This window comes from Podarcis gaigeae (assembly GCF_964106915.1).
Source record: "Podarcis gaigeae genome assembly, chromosome: 4".
NCBI lineage: Eukaryota > Metazoa > Chordata > Lepidosauria > Squamata > Lacertidae > Podarcis > Podarcis gaigeae.
Window position 1 is genome coordinate 105,497,858 of NC_139677.1, and position 21,423 is coordinate 105,519,280.

The window sequence follows — 21,423 nt, forward strand, 5'->3', positions numbered from 1 at the left end:
TTATGCAGCCAGGGGACAGAGAAATTTTTTGGATTATGGATTATGAAAAGAGAAAAGTAAAGGAGGAAGTCCTTGGACACTATGGATGGGAAGCTGAAGTAATGAAGAAATATAACTGGGACTTCCTCCCCTTTTCTGGCCTTGGTGAGTGTGATCTAAGGGAACATCTGGCAGAACCCTGGCAGCAAGTCTTTTCAACTAGGATTGATCGGAGAGAAGGTGAAGAGACTGTATCAGATATCCCTCGAGACTTGAAGATCAATAAGAAGGACTACCAACAGAACAGGCAGAGAGAGACTCAAATGGTGTTAGAGGCCTCAGATGTGAGGAATCCCGGTTAGGAGTCTTATAAGAGGGCAGTTATCTAGGAAGGGACAGTTATCCGGGCAGGGAGGGAGGGGGGAAAATAGAATTTTCAAAACTATTTTATGACTTTTGGGTTTTATAATTCTGATTTATATTTTAATATGAAAAAGGGGAAATTTATGGTATAAGAACCTCGATCGATCTTAGAAAAAGAATTTAAGGTATATAAGAGAATGGGACAAATAAGTTGGGCCTAATAAAGGGAATTAAGTTTAAATACAATAAGAAGAGGTCTAAGGAATGAAACAAGAACTTGCTGAATTAAGTATGAAAATTGGGATGCATGGGGGTGGGGTGGGGGGAAGTCAGTGAAAGAGGGTTATGAAAGAATCTATCTGTGTCTTTCTTTTTCTTTTTCATCGTTTTCTTTTTTTTCTTCTTCCTTTTTTTTCTTTTTTCTTTTTTTCTTTGTATTAAAATTTGAAAACTCAATAAAAATTATATTAAAAAAAAATATTTTGGCTGCTGGTCCCTTATTTTCAAATCTGTAAGTTGACAGCTATGAACAGGAACTCTTCTACTGAGTGATAGAAAACTTGCCCTAATGTGTTCACTGTAGGAATGTTGTACTTGACTGCAGTTTCACATCCCACAAAATCAATAAAATAAAAAACCATTGGAAGAAACTCAATTATATAGTCCATAGTCAAAGCAACATAACAGAAAACAAATATTCTCTTAAAGATATCAAAATAAAACATTACAAAGGAGGTCAACTACAGAATAGATATTTAACACAGTAGGGCTGGGTGAGTCTGGGCCTCACCCCCTAGGCCAGGTGGAAAGGGCCTTTTTAAAAAGGAGGAGAAAGAGGAGGAAGAAGAAGAGGAGGAGGAGGAAGAAGCAGCCTCTAGCTTTCCTAGAAGAAAGATTGCAATGCAAAATGTGGAGGGAAGTGAAAGGATTTCTGGGAGATGAATCAGCCTGGTTGCTCCTGCCTTCCAGTCAATGCATGAAGTCAGAACTGACTGATAAGGGAGTCATTTGTATCTTGTGAATAATGGATGCTTGGCTCTAGTGGGGGTCCTCACCCGGGGGTCCTCAGGAGTTGCTACTCACCCCCACCCCACCCCCACTCCACTGCTTTGTCTCCTTTTTTGCACTTGGAGTCTCTGCCCCTCTCAAGACAGACTCCTGGGGTGGCGTCCCTTTTTCTTTGCTCTTAGGGCCAGGAATGTATCTGGAAAAGCCCAGAGAGTCAAGTGGACGGGGCCAAATCTCACTTGAAATTCAGGCGGGCAATTTATTACTATTATTTTGTTAGACACCTTAACACATAGCCATTGATGCCAAGGTCCCTGGAGGCTCAGTGAGGAGCAGCGCCCATTTCCGGCTGGTTTTCCAGCAACAATCCCTTTGGGAGAGAGAGGATGTGGTCCTGGGATGCCCTGCTCTGGGTGCGAGGGGATTGCTGCAGTGGCCTCCGTGGGGAGCTGCCCTGGGAGACACTGGGAAACTGGTCCCCAATGCAGCAGCCAGACTCTGGGCTGGGATCCCTCTCTTTATCCCTCGCCTTTCTCTCCCACCTTTTTTTTTTGGGGGGGGGGGCTAGTCCACCTCCTCGTCTGGCTTTGGAAAACCATTTGCAGATGTTTCCTCTGTTGTGCAATGAGGCCGAGCGACGTCACACAGAGTTAAAGTCCCAGGGACCCCTTTGTTTAAAGAAGGGAGATTTCGTGGGAGTCAGGGATCCTCTGATCTGCAGGAAGGAGAGCGTGGCAGGAATCCTCTGATCTGCAGGAAGGAGAGCCCCCCAGGCCCCCTCCCCTGCTGCAGCCCAGGGACCCCCCCCCCCGTCTCCCCACTGCACCCTCTGGGGGGAGAGACTCACCAGATCCCAGGAAGGGACACCAAAGCAACACCCCCCTTTCTTGCAGGGCAGGACTGGGGAGGGAGGGGCCTTGGCTCTGGAGGACCTGGCCCCCCCTTGCTTCCTGGCCTCTCTAGGAAGGCAGCTCAGTTCCCTTTAACCCTTGCCAAGCCCAGCGTGCCCACCTCTCCCCTCCGCCTTTTCTTTCTTTATCCCACTTCCAGAGAGGCTTTTTTGGGGACGCCCCCCCCACTTTCCTTTCCTTCTAGCGCAGTGATGGCGAACCTTTTAGGAACCGAGTCCCCAAACTGCAACCCCAAACCCATTGGTTTTATCGCAAAGTGCCAACACGGCAATTTAACCTGCGTATCTCATTTTTCCTGTGTTTTCCTTTATGACTGCTGTTGTAATAAATAATCCTTCATAAAAGTTATTGCATTAAATTTTATTTCCATTGATACATGATTTTATGGTATAACTCAGTGCTTTTTTTCTTAAAAAAAATGTTTAGGGTACTCTCATTTTGACTCAAGGAAATCACCCCCGGGAGAAAAAAAATACAGTTCAAATCTGGGAAAATAAATACAGTGAATTTCTTCTCCCGTTAAATTCACAAAATGTTTAGGGATATGCGTCCCCCTGCGTCCCCACAGAAAAAAAAGCTCTGGTATTACTCCAAAACAAAGTGGTCCGGAAGGTTCCACAATTTTGGCCGCTAGTGTACACTGGAGGGCCGTACTAAGAGTCACCCTCTCCCAATTTTTAATATGAGATAATAATGATTGTCTGCATGCACACAAAGAAATTAATATAAATAAATAAACCCAGCCAGATGGGTGGTGGTGTAGCAAGTAGTCAGGCCAGTCAAATGACCACGCAGCAACAGAAGAATGAAAGCAAGAAAGTTAAGTTTGCTGGCAGCAAGCAATGGCACGGAGGAATAAGTTCCGCAGTCCGGCCGTTCCCAACAGGGGAGGCTTCCCTTTATACGTTCTTGAATCAGGTCTTTATCCAGTCAAAAGTTGCAGCATTACACATACAGTGGTACCTCAGGTTAAGTACTTAATTCGTTCCGGAGGTCCGTTCTTAACCTGAAACTGTTCTTAACCTGAAGCACCACTTTAGCTAATGGGGCCTCCCACTGCTGCCACACGATTTCTGTTCTCATCCTGAAGCAAAGTTCTTAACCCGAGGTACTATTTCTGGGGTAGTGGAGTCTGTAACCTGAAGCACCTCTAACCTGAAGCGTATGTAACCTGAGGTACCACCGTACTCTGATAGATACAATAGATTCTGCCTAGAGACAAAAACTGCTTTGCCTGGAGACTGTGTTCCAGATACAATAGGTTCTGCCTAGAGACAGGGCCTGAGGGGTTGGACGTGACGCAGTATGCAACAACAGCAGCAAGAATATTCATCGCGAAGTATTGGAAGATACAAGATTTACCCACCTGGGAAGAGTGGCAGATGAAGCTGATGGACTATATGGAACTGGCGGAAATGACTGGCAGAATCTGAGATATGGGCCTGGCCTAGATCAACCCAATGGCTGCCTTGCTTAGCATTTTAACTCCCCAAACGCCTTCCCTGAGCACGTTGCCACAGCGGTGGTGGAGGTGGTTATATTTTGCCGTTTCTTCGGCTGCCCTTTGCTCACAGCCTCCAAGGAATGAGTTCCTCCGTTGGCTTCCATGGGAAAGCCCAGCCAACATGTCAACCCAGCAGCCCCTTCTCAGGTTGCCCCTCTCCTGATATGCTCCATGGAGGACCTTATGGTCCATAAATAACAACATTTTGGAGGTCTCGGGCCTCAAGGACGTTAGGTTGGCCTCAACCAGGGCCAGGGCCTTTTCAGCACTGGCCCCGAAGAGGTGGAACGCTCTGTCACGGGAGACCAGGGAACTGTGGGATTTGACATCTTTCCGCAGGGCCTGCAAGAGGGAGTTGTTCCACCTGGCCTTTGGTCTGGACTCAGTCTGATCCTCTTCTTTCTTTTTTTGATGGAACCCCTTATATGGGATCCTGCATATAAATTTTCCCACGGGCCCATATAGGACCAGCATGGATAGCTGACCCTGGTGAATATTTGATGTTTCATCCCCTTCTGGTCTTGATTTGTGAGTCGCCAGTAAAATAAGGCTGCATTTTAAGCTGTATTTTAAGTTACATTTTAATCAATTGGTTCTTTGCTTTTTTTAAACTGTATTTTATATTTGGTGTTAGCCACCCTGAGCCCGTTCTCGGCCGGGGAGGGCGGGGTATGAATAAAAATCTTCTTCTTCTTTGCAACAAATGAAGACACACAGAACTCCCTCTCTGCAGTGAAATCTGAAATTTGGGTTTCTGAAGGTCCTAAGGACTTGGCCAATCTAATATTAAGTAAATAAGGTAAGCCAAAGGTTCTCTACATATGAACCATCCTCTACTCTCTGCTTCTCAATTTGTACTGTATTATTTTATGTAGTGTGCCTTGCCATTGTTTTACTGATTATAGTTTATTGTATTATTTACTGTAACTCTTGAGTGGACTTCTGTTTAAACTTTTATATGTTGATATTATTTTATACTATTCTAATAATTGTTGAATGTTACTTTTTGATGTCGGTTGCTTATTTTTAAGTTTTATTATCTCATTTTTGTATTGCATTAGGTTGTTATAAGATGTACATTTTTTGTTTCTCCAGCTTGTAAACCGCCTTGAGTATTGTAAGGTAGAAAGACGGTATACAAATTAAAAATGATGATGATGAACCTCGTGGGACTTTGAGCTGCTTCCGGATCCAGCCGAGACTCAGGCAGACTCAGCGGCTGGAAGCGCCTTTGAGCAACTGCAGATGGTTCGACATTCCAGGACCGGGAGAGCCTGGCCTCACGCCTTCGTTTCTCCAAGGCTGGATGACCACAGTGCCCTCCTTGTGGGGCATCCCTTGCGCTTGGTCCAGAAGCTTCAGCCGGTGCAGAATGCTGCAGCACGATTGCTGTCAAAGCGAGGCCTTCTCGGCATATGACCCTTTGGCTCAGAGGGCTTCACTGGTCCACTAAACTTACTTTTATAAAACATCCCCCAAAATACCCATTTCCCCATGAGTCCGTTAGGCCGGTTTAGATGCATTCTTTTGCAATGTTAGCTTAATTGTAGTTACTGAAAAACAGACTTTCTCAATTTATTCAGATATACATAGGAGATTGGCTGCTCTCTCCTCAATATTTAGCTATCACAAACTCAGCAACGGTAACAAAGTTGAATGCTGCAAAGTGGACCGTGAAGCCTCCTGCCTGATGTCAAGTGGCAGGGAGTTCCAAAGTACACTTGCTGCCACACCGAAAGATCAATCTTTAAAGTTGGTGGTTTCTACAGGGCAGGGCTGGCAGGTTGCACAGTCAGTGGCCCAGTATCAGTGCTTTCTAAACCAAAGCATATCATTTCCTCTTCCAGAAATGCTTAATTGTGAATTCAAAGGACACTGAAGTCTTTACAGACAGAGATGACAAGACAGCTTTCCAGATTAGTTAGCTGGGAGTGAGACAGTTGGCAGAATGGCACTGGGCTCACTAAGATGCCAGCTACTACAGGAATTGCTTTCTTGAGCCTTTTTAGCACTGCAATACCATTTCTTTAAAAAGTCAAAAAGGTTGATTTTTAAGTCATGGCAGAGTGAGAGCAAATACTCCACATCTGCCAAGCTTTCAGGAGCAGGACTAAGGGGTGAAATGAAGCCAAAATATAATTTTAAATAAAGAAATGGTTACAACAGTAAACAACAAATAACTTAGTTACAGATAGGTAGCCGTGTTGGTCTGCCATAGTCAAAACAAAAATTTTTTTCCTTCCAGTAGCACCTTAAAGACCAACTAAGTCAGTTCTTGGTATGAGCTTTCGTGTGCATGCACACTTCTTCAGATACACTGTGTATCTGAAGAAGTGTGCATGCACACGAAAGCTCATACCAAGAACTGACTTAGTTGGTCTTTAAGGTGCTACTGGAAGGAAAAAATTTTTTGTTTTAACAAATAACTTGTCCTGATGAAATTGCAGACTTTCTTCCTGCCATGTGTTACAAGTTTCATTTGATTGCTCTAAAAGATCACGCCACCTTTTCCCATGAGTGCTGGGTGGATTCCGGCAACAGTCTTAACAATTTATATATTCAATAAACTTTGGCCACGTGTTATAAAAGGAATATAGATTGTGTTCCCCCCCTGTTAATTTTCCTTGGCAAACAAAAAATTTAAGATACTGAAACTGTGGTGCCCAGAATTGAACACAGTATTCTGGAAACAAAATAAAAAAAATCCTTCCAGTAGCACCTGAGAGACCAACAAATTTTGTTATTTGTATGAGCTTTCATGTGCATGCACACCTCTTCAGATACCATTTTATTTTTCCCCGACTTCATCCCAGTAATTTATAAAGACGTTGAACAACAACAGGCCCCGGACAGAACCCTGCAGCAACCCAGGATGAGGAGGAACCATGAAGGAGTCCTCTTTGGGTTCGGTCAATCAAATCCACCTAACAGTTACCTCATTCAGACTCATTTTACCAGCTTCCTCACATAAATGTCGCAGGGGACTTTGTCAAAAGCCTTACTGAAATCGAGATGCACTATTACCACAGCAGTCCCCTGAGAAACAGGCTGTAACTCCATCCAAAAATAGAAAAAGAAAAAAAAAGAGATTTCTCTAGCTTGACTCGTTTTTGAGAAAGCCATGCTTTCATTCCGTCTGTTTATGTTGTGAATCACCATGAAATCTTCAGATGACGGGTACATGAATTTTAAAATGATAATAATAAGGATAGTGACAAGCTGGAACATGCGCAAATGAAGGCAATCAAGATGGTGTTATTTTATTTATGCATTTATTTCATTTCTATAGCACCCTATAGCAGGGGTGCCAACTTGAATAAAATATAGGAGGGGTTTAGTAAGCCCCGCCTCGGTTAAACAGTCACAGGATGCAGTGCTAGCATGCCATTTGAATGGCTGTTCCTATGAACTGGGGGGGTGGCCCCCTCACATATCTTATTGGGGGGCAAAGAGCCCTCAGATTCTAAGAGTTGGCTCTTATTCTCTTTACCCACAGGTCTCAGGACAGTTACAACATAAAATCACACAATGAAAACACAAAACACACAGCCCAAAACCTGTAACCCCCACCTCCCCACCACATTTAACAAGGGCATTAGATGTCATTCAGCCAAAGGCCTGTTTAAAGTCGTGTGTTTTTCTCTAGCGCTGAAAGTTGTAAAATGAAGGGTTTTCCACCCTTCGTATGAATTCTTTGATGGGAAGTGAGATGAGAGCTCTGATTGAAGCTTTTTCCATGTTCCACACACTGATAGGGTTTTTCCCCTGTATGAATTCTGTGATGGGAAGTGAGACTGTGGCTGTGAGTGAAGCTTTTTCCACATTCAAAGCACTGGTAGGGTTTCTCCCCTGTATGAATTCTTTGATGGAAAGTGAGACTGGCGCTCTGACTGAAGCTTTTTCCACATTCAAAGCACTGATATGGTTTCTCCCCTGTATGAATTCTCTGATGGAAAGTGAGAGTGGCACTCTGACTGAAGCTTTTTCCACATTCCACACATTGATAGGGCTTCTCCCCTGTATGAATTCTCTGGTGCTTAGTGAAATCAGACCTCGTATTGAAGCTCTTTCCACATTCCACACACTGATAGGGTTTCTCCCCTGTGTGAATTCTCTGATGGAAAGTGAGACTGGCGCTCTGACTGAAGCTTTTTCCACATTCCACACACTGAAAGGGTTTCTCCCCTGTATGAATTTTTTGATGGGATTTGAGATTGGAGCTCACACTAAAACGCTTTCCACATTCCACACACTGATAGGGTTTCTCCCCTGTATGAATTCTTTGATGCTTAGTGAGAGAGGAGCTCATACTAAAGCTCTTTCCACATTCAAAACACTGATAGGGTTTCTCCCCTGTATGAATTCTTTGATGGCGAGTGAGATTGGAGCTCTGACTGAAGCTCTTTCCACATTCCATGCACTGGTAGGATTTCTTTCTAATGAGATTTATTTGATGGGAAATTGAATGGGAGCTCTGATTGCAGCTCTCTCCACACTCCAAATTTTTATGTGGCTTCTCCTCTCTGGGGATTTTCTCATGGTCACCCTTGTTCTTGATTTCCATTTTTTCACAATCTGCAATGGAAACAAAAAGGAATCAGAGCCTGAGGAACAAATGGAAGTCCCAGTTATGGATTAATGCTAATTAAATTTGTGGTAGGCAACCAATTGATGAAGACCCCAGCAACAAATCAGGAATATCAAATCAAGATCATGACAGTGACTAGGCACCACAAATAAAAAGAGTCTAAGAAAGAGCATAACAAACCAAGGCAACTTTTAGCAGTTACTTCTTAGAAACAATCTCTGCAGTTAATACTGCATTTTTAAATTGTTTAATTGTAATATCTGATTTCTCCTGTTTCTCCCCTCTTTCTTTCTCTCTTGTCTTCTTTCTTCTTTATTCAAATTAATAGAGAATAAATCTAAAAATACTATCATGGAATATAAAAGGATTGAATGATAAAAAGAAAAGAAACAAGGTAGAACGCATAGTGGAAAAACAGAATTTAGATATAGAATGTATCCCGAGAGACGCATATAAATAAAACACACACAAGAGTGTTGATAAATCCAAAACTAGGGTCAGAATTTATAACAGCAGACGACCAAAAAAAAAAAGAAAAAAAGAAAAAAGAAAAAAAAAGAGGTATGGTGATATACGTAAAACCTAACCTGGAGTCAAAGCTAATATATAAAGATGCAAATGGAAGGATAGTAATAATTAAGATAAAAATCACAAGGCGAATCTTTTATGATAATTGGGATATATGCCCCAAATGAAAAAAGAGCAAGATTTTATAAAGGTTTAGAAGAGATACTGATACAGTATATAGGAGAGAAACTAATACTGATGGGAGACCTGAATGGGGTATTTAATCCAGAACTGGATAGATCTGTAGGATGGAATAAAGGAAATGGGGGGGGGGGGACTTCTGTGCCGTTTCATAGCTATGATAGAACACCTAGATTTAATTGATAGTTGGTGTGATGGGTTAAGGGGCTGCTTGTGCGTAGATGGCTGAGTTCTTAACTCCTGCAATCAGTTTCTAAACTCTCCCCGTCCGCGGAGCCATGGGTGCATGGCTACCTCAATCGCTGGCAGAATCCGTCAGTGGGCGCTTCCGGAATTTACGCCAACATAGGAGTTCCTTAACGGAAACCCTCCTTTTGGAATCTCTGCGTGACAGTTTCCTGCGCGGAGTGGGCGTCCCCAGCGGAGGTGCTGAAACCTCTCCGCTGTTCTCGCTGGAAGTATCTTGGAGCCCTCCCTCCGACTGAGTTTCTGCGGGAACTCTCTCTCTCCCCCTCCTGGTTCCTTCCTCAGCATCCGAGGGTCTCCTAACCTCCTTGAGCCCTTCCACCACCTGACTCTCCGATGGCAGTTCCCTGACATCCACCTCCCCTCCAGGACCCCCCTCACCCCCCGTTTCCCCCTCTTCTCTGGGTGGTGAGGCTGGGAACCCCCTGAACGACTCTTCCTCATCTTCGGATGACTCGAAAACCGCCCTCCACCTACTACTGTCCCTTCTTCCCGAATACTCTTCCCCCTCTGATTCTTCTTCCTCTTCTTGTCCTGATTCTGGGAACCCCTCGAACTCCCCTTCTTCGTCAGTGGTGCCGAAGTGTTCCTCCCAGAACCTAGCCACGGGCTGAGGCTTCCTTGGGTACCGGAGATGAAACGTTCCTACTAAAATCTCATCATCAACCGTTTCTGCCGGTACCCAGGTATTTTCGGACTCTGGTTCCCCTTCCCATGGCACTAAGTACTCCACCTGTTTACCCTTCCACCGAGAGTCGAGTATTTCTGCTACATGACTACTGCTTTCCCTCTCTTCTACTTCCGGTGCCGCGGGAACCTCACCTTCACGTCCCAAAGATTCCCGCCCCTCCCGGTACGGTGACAGTAATGACCTATGGAATACTGGATGCAGTTTCATGTTGTCTGGCAACCTGAGTTTGAAGGCCACCGGATTGACCTGTTGTATAACTTCGAAGGGTCCCAGTCGTTTCGGTCTCAATTTCTTGCACCCGCCCTTGAAGGGCAACCCTTTTGTTGACAACCACACCTGGTCCCCCACCCTTATGGTCTCGGCTTCCCTTCTGCTCCTATCTGCCTGCTTCTTGTATTCTTCCTTGGCCCTATCCAAATTCATCTTGAGCTGTTGATGTATGGCTTCCATTTCTTCCACGAAATGTTCCGCGGCCGGTACACTCCATCTTTCCCCTCCTTCCCCTGGAAAGGCCCTGGGGTGACACCCGTAATTGGCCATAAATGGACTCATGCCCGTGGACACATTTTCCGCGTTATTGTAGGCGAATTTGGCCAGGGCCAATTTCTCTACCCAATCATTCTCTCTGTCATTTACATAACACCTCAGGTATTGTTGCAGAATACCGTTTGCCCTTTCCGCCTGCCCGTTTGTTTCCGGGTGTCTGGCGATCGAGAAATTGACCTCTACGTGCAGTAAGCTCATGAGCTTCCTCCAGAACCTGGACGTAAATTGTTTCCCTCTGTCTGAGACCACCCTCAAGGGGGCGCCATGCAACCTAAAAATGTGTTCTATAAACAACCTGGCGGTTTCTTCCGCTGTTACCGCATGTGAGCAGGCTATAAAGTGGCACATCTTGGTTAACTGGCCTACTACCACCATGACAGCCGTTTTCCCCTTGGATTTGGGCAAATCCGTCATAAAATCTATGGAGACTGCCTCCCATGGCCGTTCGGGTGTGGGCAATGGTTCCAGCAACCCCGCCGGCGCCACCCTTTCCCCCTTTGCTCACTGGCAGCGGTCGCACCCCCTTACATACTCTCTTACATCTTCCCTCACCTTGGGCCACCAGAACTGCCTGGTAACTAACCACATGGTTTTGTGCTGCCCAAAGTGCCCTGCCCAAAGTGCCCAAAGTGGGGCTGTCGTGTAGTTGTTTGAGTACTCTACCCCTCAATTGCCCTTCCGGTATGTATAATGCCCCTTTGTAATACAACGCCCCATTCCTTTCTTCAAACCCCCCTGTGTTCTCCCCGGCTCTCCTGAGCCCTCTGAGCTTATCTTGGGCGTATTCATCGTTCTCTGTCCCTTCTACCAGTTCCCTTTGCCCCACCAATGCTGCTCCACAAACCCAGTGGTCCTCTGGGATGATATGTCTTTCTTCGGGCGCTCCCTCCCCCTCCATATACTCGGGCTTTCGAGAGAGAGCGTCTGCCCTGACGTTCTCTGGTCCCGGTACATAGCGAATCTCAAAATGGAATTTGGAGAACTCCTGTGCCCACCTCACTTGTCTCTGGTTCAGTACTCGGGCCGTTCTCCAATATTCCAGATTTTTGTGGTCCGTGCACACCTGACCTTGTGCTGCGCACCAATCAGCAGGTGTCGCCACCGTCGAAAAGCTTCATGAATGGCGAGCAGTTCCCGGTCGTACACTGTGTAGTTCCTTTCGGATTTGTTCAACTTCCGCGAGAAAAAGGCACACGGTCTCCAGTCCGACTCGTCTTTTCCTGGCTGGAGAAGCACCGCCCCTACCGCGCAATCAGAAGCGTCCGTCTCCACCCTCATCGGCTTCTGTAGATCTACGTGCAAGAGCTGCTCCTCCGACGCAAACACTTTCTTTAGCTGTTCAAACGCTCGCTGCGCCTCTTCCGTCCAGGCGAATTTCTTCTTACTACTGAGACAATCGGTGATGGGCGCCGTTAAGTGGGCAAAGTTTTTGATGAACTTCCGATAGAAGTTTCCAAACCCCAGGAATCTCTGCACATCCTTTCTGGTTCTGGGTGTCTTCCATTCCAGTACCGCTTGGACTTTACTGGGATCCATGGCCAACCCCTTGTCTGACAAACGGTACCCCAGGAACTCCACCTCTCTGGTATGGAACTGGCACTTCTCCAATTTTACCCACAGCTGGTTTGCTTGCAGCCTGCTTAGGACCTCCTGGACATCTATGACATGCTGCTCCTCGTCCTCTGAGTAGACTAACACATCGTCTAAAAAGGCCACACAGTTCTTATAGAGCAGAGGTCCCAGGACGTGATGCATGAAGGACTGAAAGCAGGCTGAGCCCGCCTGTAATCCGAAGGGCATAACGAGATACTCAAAGGCCCCCAAGGGGGTGAACATGGTGGTCTTCCATTCATCCCCCTTCCTCATGCGTATCAGGTTATAAGCCCCCCTCAGGTCCAGCTTGGTAAAAATCCCTTCCTCACCCTGGTCAGAATGTCGTCAATCCTGGGCATGGGAAAGGCCACTGGTTTTGACACCGAATTGACGGCCCGGAAGTCCACGACCAACCTGGGTTTTTTTGAGTCCTTTTTGTCCACAAAAAACACTGGGCTGCCCCCCACCGCTCTTGACTCCCTGATGAACCCTCGTTTCAGGTTCTTGTCTATAAACTCCCTTAACTCCTGCATCTCCCTGTCCAACATAGCGTACAGTTTGCCCACTGGTAACTGGGCTCCCGGGAGTAGATTAATTTGACAGTCAAAGGGTCTATGCGGGGGCAGTCTATCTGCTTCCTTCTCGCTGAAAACATCACTCAGGTCTGCGTATTGTGGTGGTATTTCACCCTTTTCTCCCACCACCATCCCTGCCAGACTTGCTCTAGCCAACCCCTGAGTTTCTCTTCCCTTGCAGTGTTCTAGGCAATGAGCTGACCCAAAAGAGACTGTCCGCTGGTGCCATCCCACTAGCGGGTCATGTAACGCCAGCCAGCTCATCCCTAATATGATGGGCGGCCCCGCCAGAGTGGCTACGTGAAAGGCAATGACTTCCGTGTGCCTTGCCACCCTCATTGTCATGGGGACCGTTTGTTGGCTCACTTCCCCTCCCAGAAGTTCCCTCCCATCAATCGTGGTCACCTGCAAGGAATTACCTAAGGGCAGTGTCTGTATCTGATGCTCTGATGCAAACTCCTTACTCATGAAATTGCAGGGCTTTTATCGTGAGTGGATGTCCATTGGGGAGCTCTAGCAGTACCTCTACGACTAGAGCCGCTCTTGGGGGTTCAGGCTTGGGCACGTTCACTGATCCTTGGCCTGGCTGCTGTGCCCTGTCACTGGCAGCCAGGCGTTGGCTTTTACCTGCTCCTTAACCCCCTCCTCCTCACTCCCAACAGCTCCCACCATTCCTTGCCATCCCTTCCTTTGTGGGCACACTCTGGCACAATGTCCCTGCTGTTGACAGAGGTAGCATTTTTTGGTGCTCTTCCCCTCCTTCTTCCGCCCTTCCTGGACGTTTGAAATGCCGTGCGCGTGCGCAGTACCAATCTCCATTGGTTCTGCTGGCGGGGAAGGTTGCCCTGGCATCTTAGGAATGCGGAAATCACTCCAACGCTCTACTCTCCCTTCCCGCTTCTCCAGAGCCCTTGCCTCTTGGCGTGATCCAATCGCGAGAGCCGATTTAGTCAGCTGATCCATAGACTCCGGCCGGGGCGCGTGGCAAAGTTCATCTTTCACCGCCGAGGATAGCCCTTCTTCAAACAGCATTTGAATCGGGTCCGAGCACAGGTCCCACCCCAATTTATGTATGAGCATGGTAAACTGTGTCCAATACTCTCGGACGGACTGATTCCCCTGTTTGCATGCCATTAACTGTCTGCGTACCACGCCCTGTTCAATCTGGCTGGAAAACATCAAATCCATCGCGATAAAGAATTTCCTCAAGTCCTTTAGGGCATCATTATTCGATGCCATCAGGGGCCTCACCCATTCTCTAGCTCCCCCCTCGAGGTGCCCAATCACAAAAGCCACTCTCGATTCCTCATCGGCAAAGTCATCAAACTGCAGGTTGAGTGCGTATTGCATTTCTGTCTTAAAGGCTTGGTAGTTTCTTGGGTCACCCCCGGATTTCTGTACCAACCCCGGTACCTTCCTTGCGATGGGGGTGGGCTTCCCCTGTGCATCCTGAGCTCTCCTCTCCTCGAGACGCGCCGTTAGCAGTGCCAGCTGGTGTTCCAACGCTCTGTTTCTCTCCTCCAGAGTTGGTCCCGCCCCAGCTCCTCCCGCTGCTCCGTCTCCAGTTGGGTTGCTCATGATGCCTCTCTTTCACACACGCGGCGTCGAAGACTGACGGATTGCTGTGATGGGTTAAGGGGCTGCTTGTGCGTAAATGGCTGAGTTCTTAACTCCTGCAATCAGTTTCTAAACTCTCCCCGTCCGCGGAGCCATGGGTGCATGGCTACCTCAATCGCTGGCAGAATCCGTCAGTGGGCGCTTCCGGAATTTACGCCAACATAGGAGTTCCTTAACGGAAACCCTCCTTTTGGAATCTCTGCGTGACAGTTTCCTGCGCAGAGTGGGCGTCCCCAGCGGAGGTCCTGAAACCTCTCCGCTGTTCTCACTGGAAGTATCTTGGAGCCCTCCCTCCGACTGAGTTTCTGCAGGAACTCTCTCTCTCCCCCTGCTGGTTCCTTCCTCAGCATCCGAGGGTCTCCTAACCTCCTTGAGCCCTTCCACCACCTGACTCTCCGACGGCAGTTCCCTGACAGTTGGAGACATAAATACCCAAACAAAAAAGCTTATACATATTTCTCTGAGTCAAACAAATCGGCCAGTAGATCTGATGTCATTTGGATCTCCAAGGATTTACTAGAACCAATTGAAGCAGTGGAAATCCAGTCAAAAACACTTTCAGACCATAACTCAATGCTACTAAAACTGAGAGGGAAAGGGAGGGAAGGGCCGAAAAGATGGAGATTAGATGAATCCCTTCTAAATGATGAAAAAATATTTCAAGAGGTAAGAAAGTTGTCAGGGAATGGCCATCGGCTCAGGGGCGAGAGGGGAAAAGCTGGATGGATTACAAGGAGCCCCCAAAGATTGTGGGAAGCAGCACTTCCTCAGAGGAGGAAGGTAGCCACGCCTCTAGTGGAGAGGAGATGCAGGGCTCGGAGGAGGCGAGGCGGTGCCAGGACACCTTGCCTGAGCAAAGCGGGGAAGAGAGAGGTCCCCCGTTACCCACACCTTCCTTGTGCAGTAGGCTTCTGCGCAGAGAGGGGAGGCGCAGACTGGGCATCAAGAAACTACTCTGCTGGGGAAGGTTTAGGGACCACCCACTCTCAGATTCTGCCAGTGAATGAGCAAGACACAGAATAGAGGCGCTCTGCATTCTAACGGTTTTTTTATTATCAATAAGAAACTTTTAAAACAGACTATTGAAGCATATTGCCTTATTGCTCTCGAGCAACCAACCGATACCTCTAACGAAAGTGTTAAAAGGAATTCTTCGAGAGCAACAATAATAAGGGAACTGAGAAAGTGGTAGCATGGAACACATGTAAGGCCGTCATGTTTTATCCAACAGAGCACAATTCAAAAAAGGAAAAGAGAAAAAAATAAAGCAGATTTACTGGAGGAAATAAAAAAGAAAGAAAAGGATCTGACCAAGGACCTTAGTAATGAACAAATCTCTAAAGAAATCAAATTATTAAGAGCAGAATACTCCTCTATATTAGAACAAGAAATTGATTGTAACTTAAACATCTTAAAAAGCAGAAACTTTGAAAATGCCAATAAACCAGGGAAACTACTGGCTTGGCAGATCAAGAAAAGACAAATCAAAAGATTAATAAATAGGTTGAAAATAGGAGAGACAACAACGGATGATCCAAAAAAGATCAGACAAGATTTTGTGGAATACTATAGAAAGCTATGGCGTATAGAAAGCTATGCCTGGCGTTCTCTGGTCCATGGGGTCACGAAGAGTCGGACACGACTAAACGACTAAACAATAACAACAACATAGAAAGCAATATAAAAAGGGGAAAGAAAGGCTAGAGGACATAGAACAATACCTAAAATTTCATAAAATACCAGGAATAACAGAAGCCCAAAGAGAAACACTAAATGCACCCATTACTATGATAGAAATTAAAAATGCAATTAAAAATGCCAAGTCAGGAAAGTTGCCTGGCCCAGATGGAATACCTGCAGAAGTTTCTAAAAAAATTGAAGAAATACTGTCACCACCACTGAATGAAGTAATTAAGGATACTCTCATTGAAGGAAAGACCCCGGCCCCCTGGAATGAGGCCTATGTGATTTTACTACCAAAAAAAGGAAGCGACCTAGAGATAACAGCAAATTACAGACCGATATCTCTGCTAAACTGTGATTACAAAATCTATGCAGGTACCCTAGCAGGTAGACTAAAACATGTATTAAAAGACATAATTCACCCTAATTGGGCAGCATTCCTTCCCAAACACCAGATCCCGAAAAACACAAGGAATATTATTAATTTATTAGAAAATCTGGAGTTCAAAAATGAAAAGCAAGCGGCTATGATGGTAATCAATGCCAGAAGGCGTTTGATAACATCGCATGGAGCTTTATGAAAAAACAGTTAAATTTAATGGGCTGCGTTGGAGCTTCTGGTGAGCTGCGATGGAGGATGGCTGAATTCCATCACTGCCGTACGTTCCAGAATCAGAGGCTGAGCTGGGAGTAATCAGCCTCCCTACAGTCCCTGGGCTGGGGAGTGGCAGCTCCTCCGCAGATCACCCAACACCTGGCCCCAAATTCAGAAGAAAGGAGGGGCTGGGGGGTCCTGGATGGAAAACCCAGAATATTTCTTGGCAACTCTCCAAAGTCGCCTCCATTTAGCAGCAAGCTTCCAATTCTTAAGATGAAAAATTGGATTTAAGTTTTGGACATGATCTGAGCAAAGGGGGAGAAACTACTCAACTTATTAATTCAGCCACGGAGGTGCTAAAAATGATTTGAACAGAAGAAGGATTAACATCTACATAGACTTGGTATGTTGGAACGGAAAGGGGGGGGGGTGAGCCTCCGTTGTTATTATATTTCGTTTTGCTATGTTAAATGGCAATATCCTCCTCTGAAATAACCAACTGCCTGATTATTTATAGCAAGCGAGACTGGAGAGGTGGTGTGTTTGGTGATATAATATGACTCTAATAATCATTAACTGTGTGGAAATAACAATTATTTAATATCTTACTTAGTATGTACATTCCCAGTTTTATATGTCAAAACCTTCCCTGGACAGGCTAACCATTTGAAGGGCAGCTGGTCTTAAAAGCACTGGGCAGATGCCTGGATTTGATTTTATCTGGGCTGACTTGGCTGCTGCCCGAGGTGAGAAGATTTTTGGACTGGCTTGGCGGAAACATCATTTTGTGAAGAGATATCGTGAACATAGACTGTTTGATTATTGAATAATATGAATAATGTGGAATATTTATTATGATTTGATTGGATTGTTAAAGTGGAAAATTTAAAAAATCAGTATTTTTTTTAAAAAAAATAATGGGCTGCAGAGAAAGGTTTGAAAGAGGTATGGAATCTATCTACTCCACGCAAAAGGCGAAATTAATAAATAATGAGTAATGGGAAACACCAGAGATCTGTTCAAGAAAATTGGAGAAATGAAAGGAACATTTCATACAAAGATTTCCATAATAAAGGACAAAAGTGGAAAGGACCTAACAGAAGCAGAAGATATCAAGAAGAGGTGGCAAGAATACACAGAGGAACTATACCCGAAAGACATGGATGTCTCGTATACCCCAGGTAGTATGGTTGCTTACCTTGAGCAAGACATCCTGGAGAGTGAAGTCAAATGGGCCTTAGAAAGCACTGCTAATATCAAGGCCAGTGGAAGTGATGATATTCCAGCTGAACTATTTAAAATTTAAACGATGATGCTGTCAAGGTGCTACACTCAATATGCCAGCAAATTTGGAAAACTCAGTAGTGGCCAGAGGATTGGAGAAGATCAGTCTACATCCCAATCCCAAATTCCACACAAAATATATTGTTTTGCTTTATCTCACTTGTTTGATAAACTCAGAGGCTGTGAAAAGTAATGAGGATTAACATCGGAATGATTTATGGGAACTACCATGAAAATTATGAAAGCAGTAGAAGTATGAGATGATTGGGCAACGTACAGAATGATCCTGGAGGAAAATAACAACAAACTAAGGTTGAAAGAATTTGGTAAAATTAGAACATATTTAACAGATTGGCTACAATATTTCCAATTAAACGAAAGATTTAGTTTAGATAATAAAAAAAGGATTTGCAAATGAAACTTCCAAATTTGAAAAAGGACTCCTTCAAACTAAGAACAAATATATTTCGAAAATGTACAACCTCCTCCTGGATTAGGAGGTAAAGGTGGAGAAAGTGAAAGAATCTATGATTCGCTGGGCACAAGATTTAGGCCACAATATATACATGTGTCAGTGGGAAAAACTGTGGAGAGTTGACATCTAATGTTTTGAAAATCTTATATAGACAGCACTTGACACCAGCAACACTAGCCAAAATATATAAGAACAGGTCAGACTTATGTTGGAGATGCAAAAAAAGAAATGGAACTTACATGCATATGTGGTGGGAATGTGACAAGATTAAAGATTTTTGGGATACCATCTACAATGAGTTAAAGAAAATGTTTAAGATTTCATTCCCTAAGAAACCTGAGGCATTCCTATTAGGTCTTATGACACCAGAAATCCAAAAGAAATACAGACCACTATTCATCTATGCCTCAATTGCAGCAAGGATTTTAAGAGAAGAAAAAGGAAAGACGACATCATCCCCTCAAAGATTGAATGGCAAGCCACATTGATAGAGTACTTACAATTAGCAAGGAGAACGGGGTCAATAAGAGGAAATACAATACAAGAAGTCAATAAGGATTGGTTAATAATTAAGGAATACCTCAGAGGGTACTGGAATAGTAAAGGTTTTCTGGCAGATATTGAAGGAGCCTTGTAATACAAAGTACATGTCAGGTAAAGTTAAATTAAGTTAACAAAAAACAACGTTGTGTAACTGTGTAAATAACAGTTTATTTGAAAATTAGTACAATGGGTATAGTTGGAAGTTTCTTTTCTTTGCTGACTGAAATATGAGATATTACTATGTTTTTTACTCTATTCATACTTTGATTCCTTTTTCTTTTCTTTTCTTTTCTTCCCCCCCCCTCGCTTTTTCCTTTTTGGAAACACAGCTGTCCATGGAGGTGCAGGTCAATTCAGTGTCTAGGGCAGCTGTCTACCAGCTCCATTTGGTATGCAGGCTGAGACCAAATAACACCAGACCTGAAAGACCTACACTGGCTCCCAGTGCGTTTCCGAGCACAATTCAAAGTGTTGGTGCCGACCTTGAAAGCCCTAAACGGTCTTGGCCCAGTATACCCAAAGAAGCGTTTCCACCCCCATTGTTCAGCCCAGACACTGAGGTCCAGCTCCGAGGGCCTTCTGGTGGTTCCCTGCCAGAGAGAAGTGAGGTTACAGGGAACCAGGCAGAGGGCTTTCTTGGTAGTGGTGCCCGCCCTGTGGAGTGCCCTCCCATCAGATGTTAATGAAATAAACAACTATCAGACTTTTAGAAGACATCTGAAGCCAGCCCTGTTTAGGGAAGATTTTAATATTGGATGTTTCATCGTGGTTGAAATCTTCTGCTTGGAGCTGCCCAGAGTGGCTGGGGAAACCCAGTCAGATGGGCAGGGTTACGAACAAATTATTATTATTACTATTATTACTATTATCACTATTATTATTATTATTATCTGAGATTTGAAAAGCCTGCCTGTTCTCTGGGATGGATTTTGTTTGGCCTAGTCATGGCATCCCCTCCATCCCGAATGCCAGCTGTCTCTTTGGTTAACCCAAGATTGACAGGAGCAAAAACAGAAAACCTGACAGAGGTTACTTATCTTTCCCAACAACTCTGAAGCTGACATTTAAGATGGCCTGGGGAGTCCAGCCCACCCCGATCATGGTATAAAAAGGCAGGACTGGAGGAAGACTGTTCACAGAAAGAATAGTAATTTGTTGTTCAACCCAGCAAATCATACCCAGCCAGATAGGCGGGGTATAAATAATACAGATGACGATGGTGATGGGGGTGTTAGGATCCCACGGGTTGTAGGGGACACTGTTGAGCTCTGTGAAAATAGATGGGGCTCATCACACAGGCATTTTTTGAATTTCCAGGCAGATAGGACGATTCCACAGGGAGCCTTACCAAGAGAGGCCACGATCCCACGATTCTCCTCCCCCCTGACGTCCATATGCAGAGCTCTCTGGTCAGGATCCAGCAACGCCCACTCCTCATCCGTGAAACGAACAGCAGCATCTTCCAAGCACACTGGACCCTGAAAGAAAAAGGGAAAAGTCCTCCTCTGAGACAGCAGAAATATGATCCGCTACAGAATACTCAGTTGTGTGTGTGACATGAATGAGCCAGCTCCCAGGGAAGGAGCAGCCAGGGAGAGAGAGGGTTACACGGGAGTCAACTCCCCCTCCCTTTGGAATGCAAACTGGAAACAAGAGTTCAGAGAGTCAGCCTGCAGCCTGCCTGAGGGTAGGTGAAGAACAAAACACAGCAGTTAGAAAGGGAAGCAATTTAGAGAGCAGGAAAGACCATGGAGGTTTGGCTGCTTCTGGGCTTACTGGAAACCCCCTCCTTAGAAGAGACATCTTTGATTATGGAAGGATGGCCATGCTTGCCGCTCCGATGAACTTCGTTTGTTTTGCAATAAATCTTGCTTTTAATCAAGTACTCTCGTTAACGAGACTCCCTTACATACACTATGGGTATTCGACTTTGTGCAAATAGGTGGTCCTCCACACTGTGGTTTTCGAATCATTCTGCCTACCCAAGCATTCCAGTTTGCCTGATGAAAGGATCCACTTTCTCCTCTCCTCATGAGTTGTTCTGGGGAGTTCCCTCCCAATGCCCTACAGCCAAGGGGTTCAGGGAGGCGTGGAGAGGGGGAGGGATGGGGGGCAGGCCCCATTTTGCAGCTGATGGGGCTGGTTAGGTGAATGCTGGACACTAGTTGTTCTCATTTGTACACTTCTTAGAAATGTTAGCATTCAATGATCAACATAGAAATACAAGAAGCCTAGTCTGGATGGCCATCTGTCTTGGCCGAGACTCCTGCAATGCAGGGGGTGGGACTTGGTGACCCTTGGGGTCCCTTTCAACTCTAGGAGTCTATGAAAACAGCAACTACTGATGAATCGTAGTGGTGACGTTCAGAAGGCTGGTATAGCAGAGTTAAATGGGCAGGAAATCCCACTGTTCACAGCTGGAGTTAACTCTTTATCAGCAAGCACACGATATTCACAGACTTGGCTGAGTTTCAGGCCTAATGAGAACAGCAGCTCATTCCCTGAGCATCT

The 21,423-nt window shown here is 45.4% G+C and overlaps 2 protein-coding genes across 4 annotated transcripts in view; both read right to left on the minus strand.

Annotated features, from left to right (window-relative positions):
• The window catches only part of LOC310843300 (uncharacterized protein), a gene marked incomplete at its 5' end in the record, with an annotated part of 210,852 nt that overhangs the window by 158,786 nt on the left and 30,643 nt on the right, over window positions 1–21,423 (minus strand). The window contains one exon of one of the 2 annotated variants that reach the window (XM_083736398.1): window positions 20,261–20,390. The exons of the other annotated variant lie outside the window; for it this stretch is intronic. Coding sequence (XP_083592524.1) covers window positions 20,261–20,390 — 130 coding nt within the window. The remainder of the gene's footprint in view (window positions 1–20,260; window positions 20,391–21,423) is intronic. 2 annotated transcript variants of the gene reach the window in all.
• LOC310843658 (uncharacterized protein) lies at window positions 7,021–20,230 on the minus strand. Of its 2 annotated transcripts, none has more exons than XM_083737293.1 (2): window positions 19,395–20,230; window positions 7,021–8,340 (listed from the first exon to the last, which is right to left on the minus strand). In XM_083737293.1, the coding sequence occupies exon 2, from the start codon at window positions 8,327–8,329 to the stop codon at window positions 7,388–7,390; it is 942 nt and encodes a 313-aa protein (XP_083593419.1). In that variant the 5' UTR covers window positions 8,330–8,340; window positions 19,395–20,230; the 3' UTR covers window positions 7,021–7,387. The 2 variants fall into 2 exon arrangements, with proteins under 2 accessions (XP_083593419.1, XP_083593420.1); XM_083737294.1 differs by lacking the exon at window positions 19,395–20,230 and adding an exon at window positions 18,609–18,697.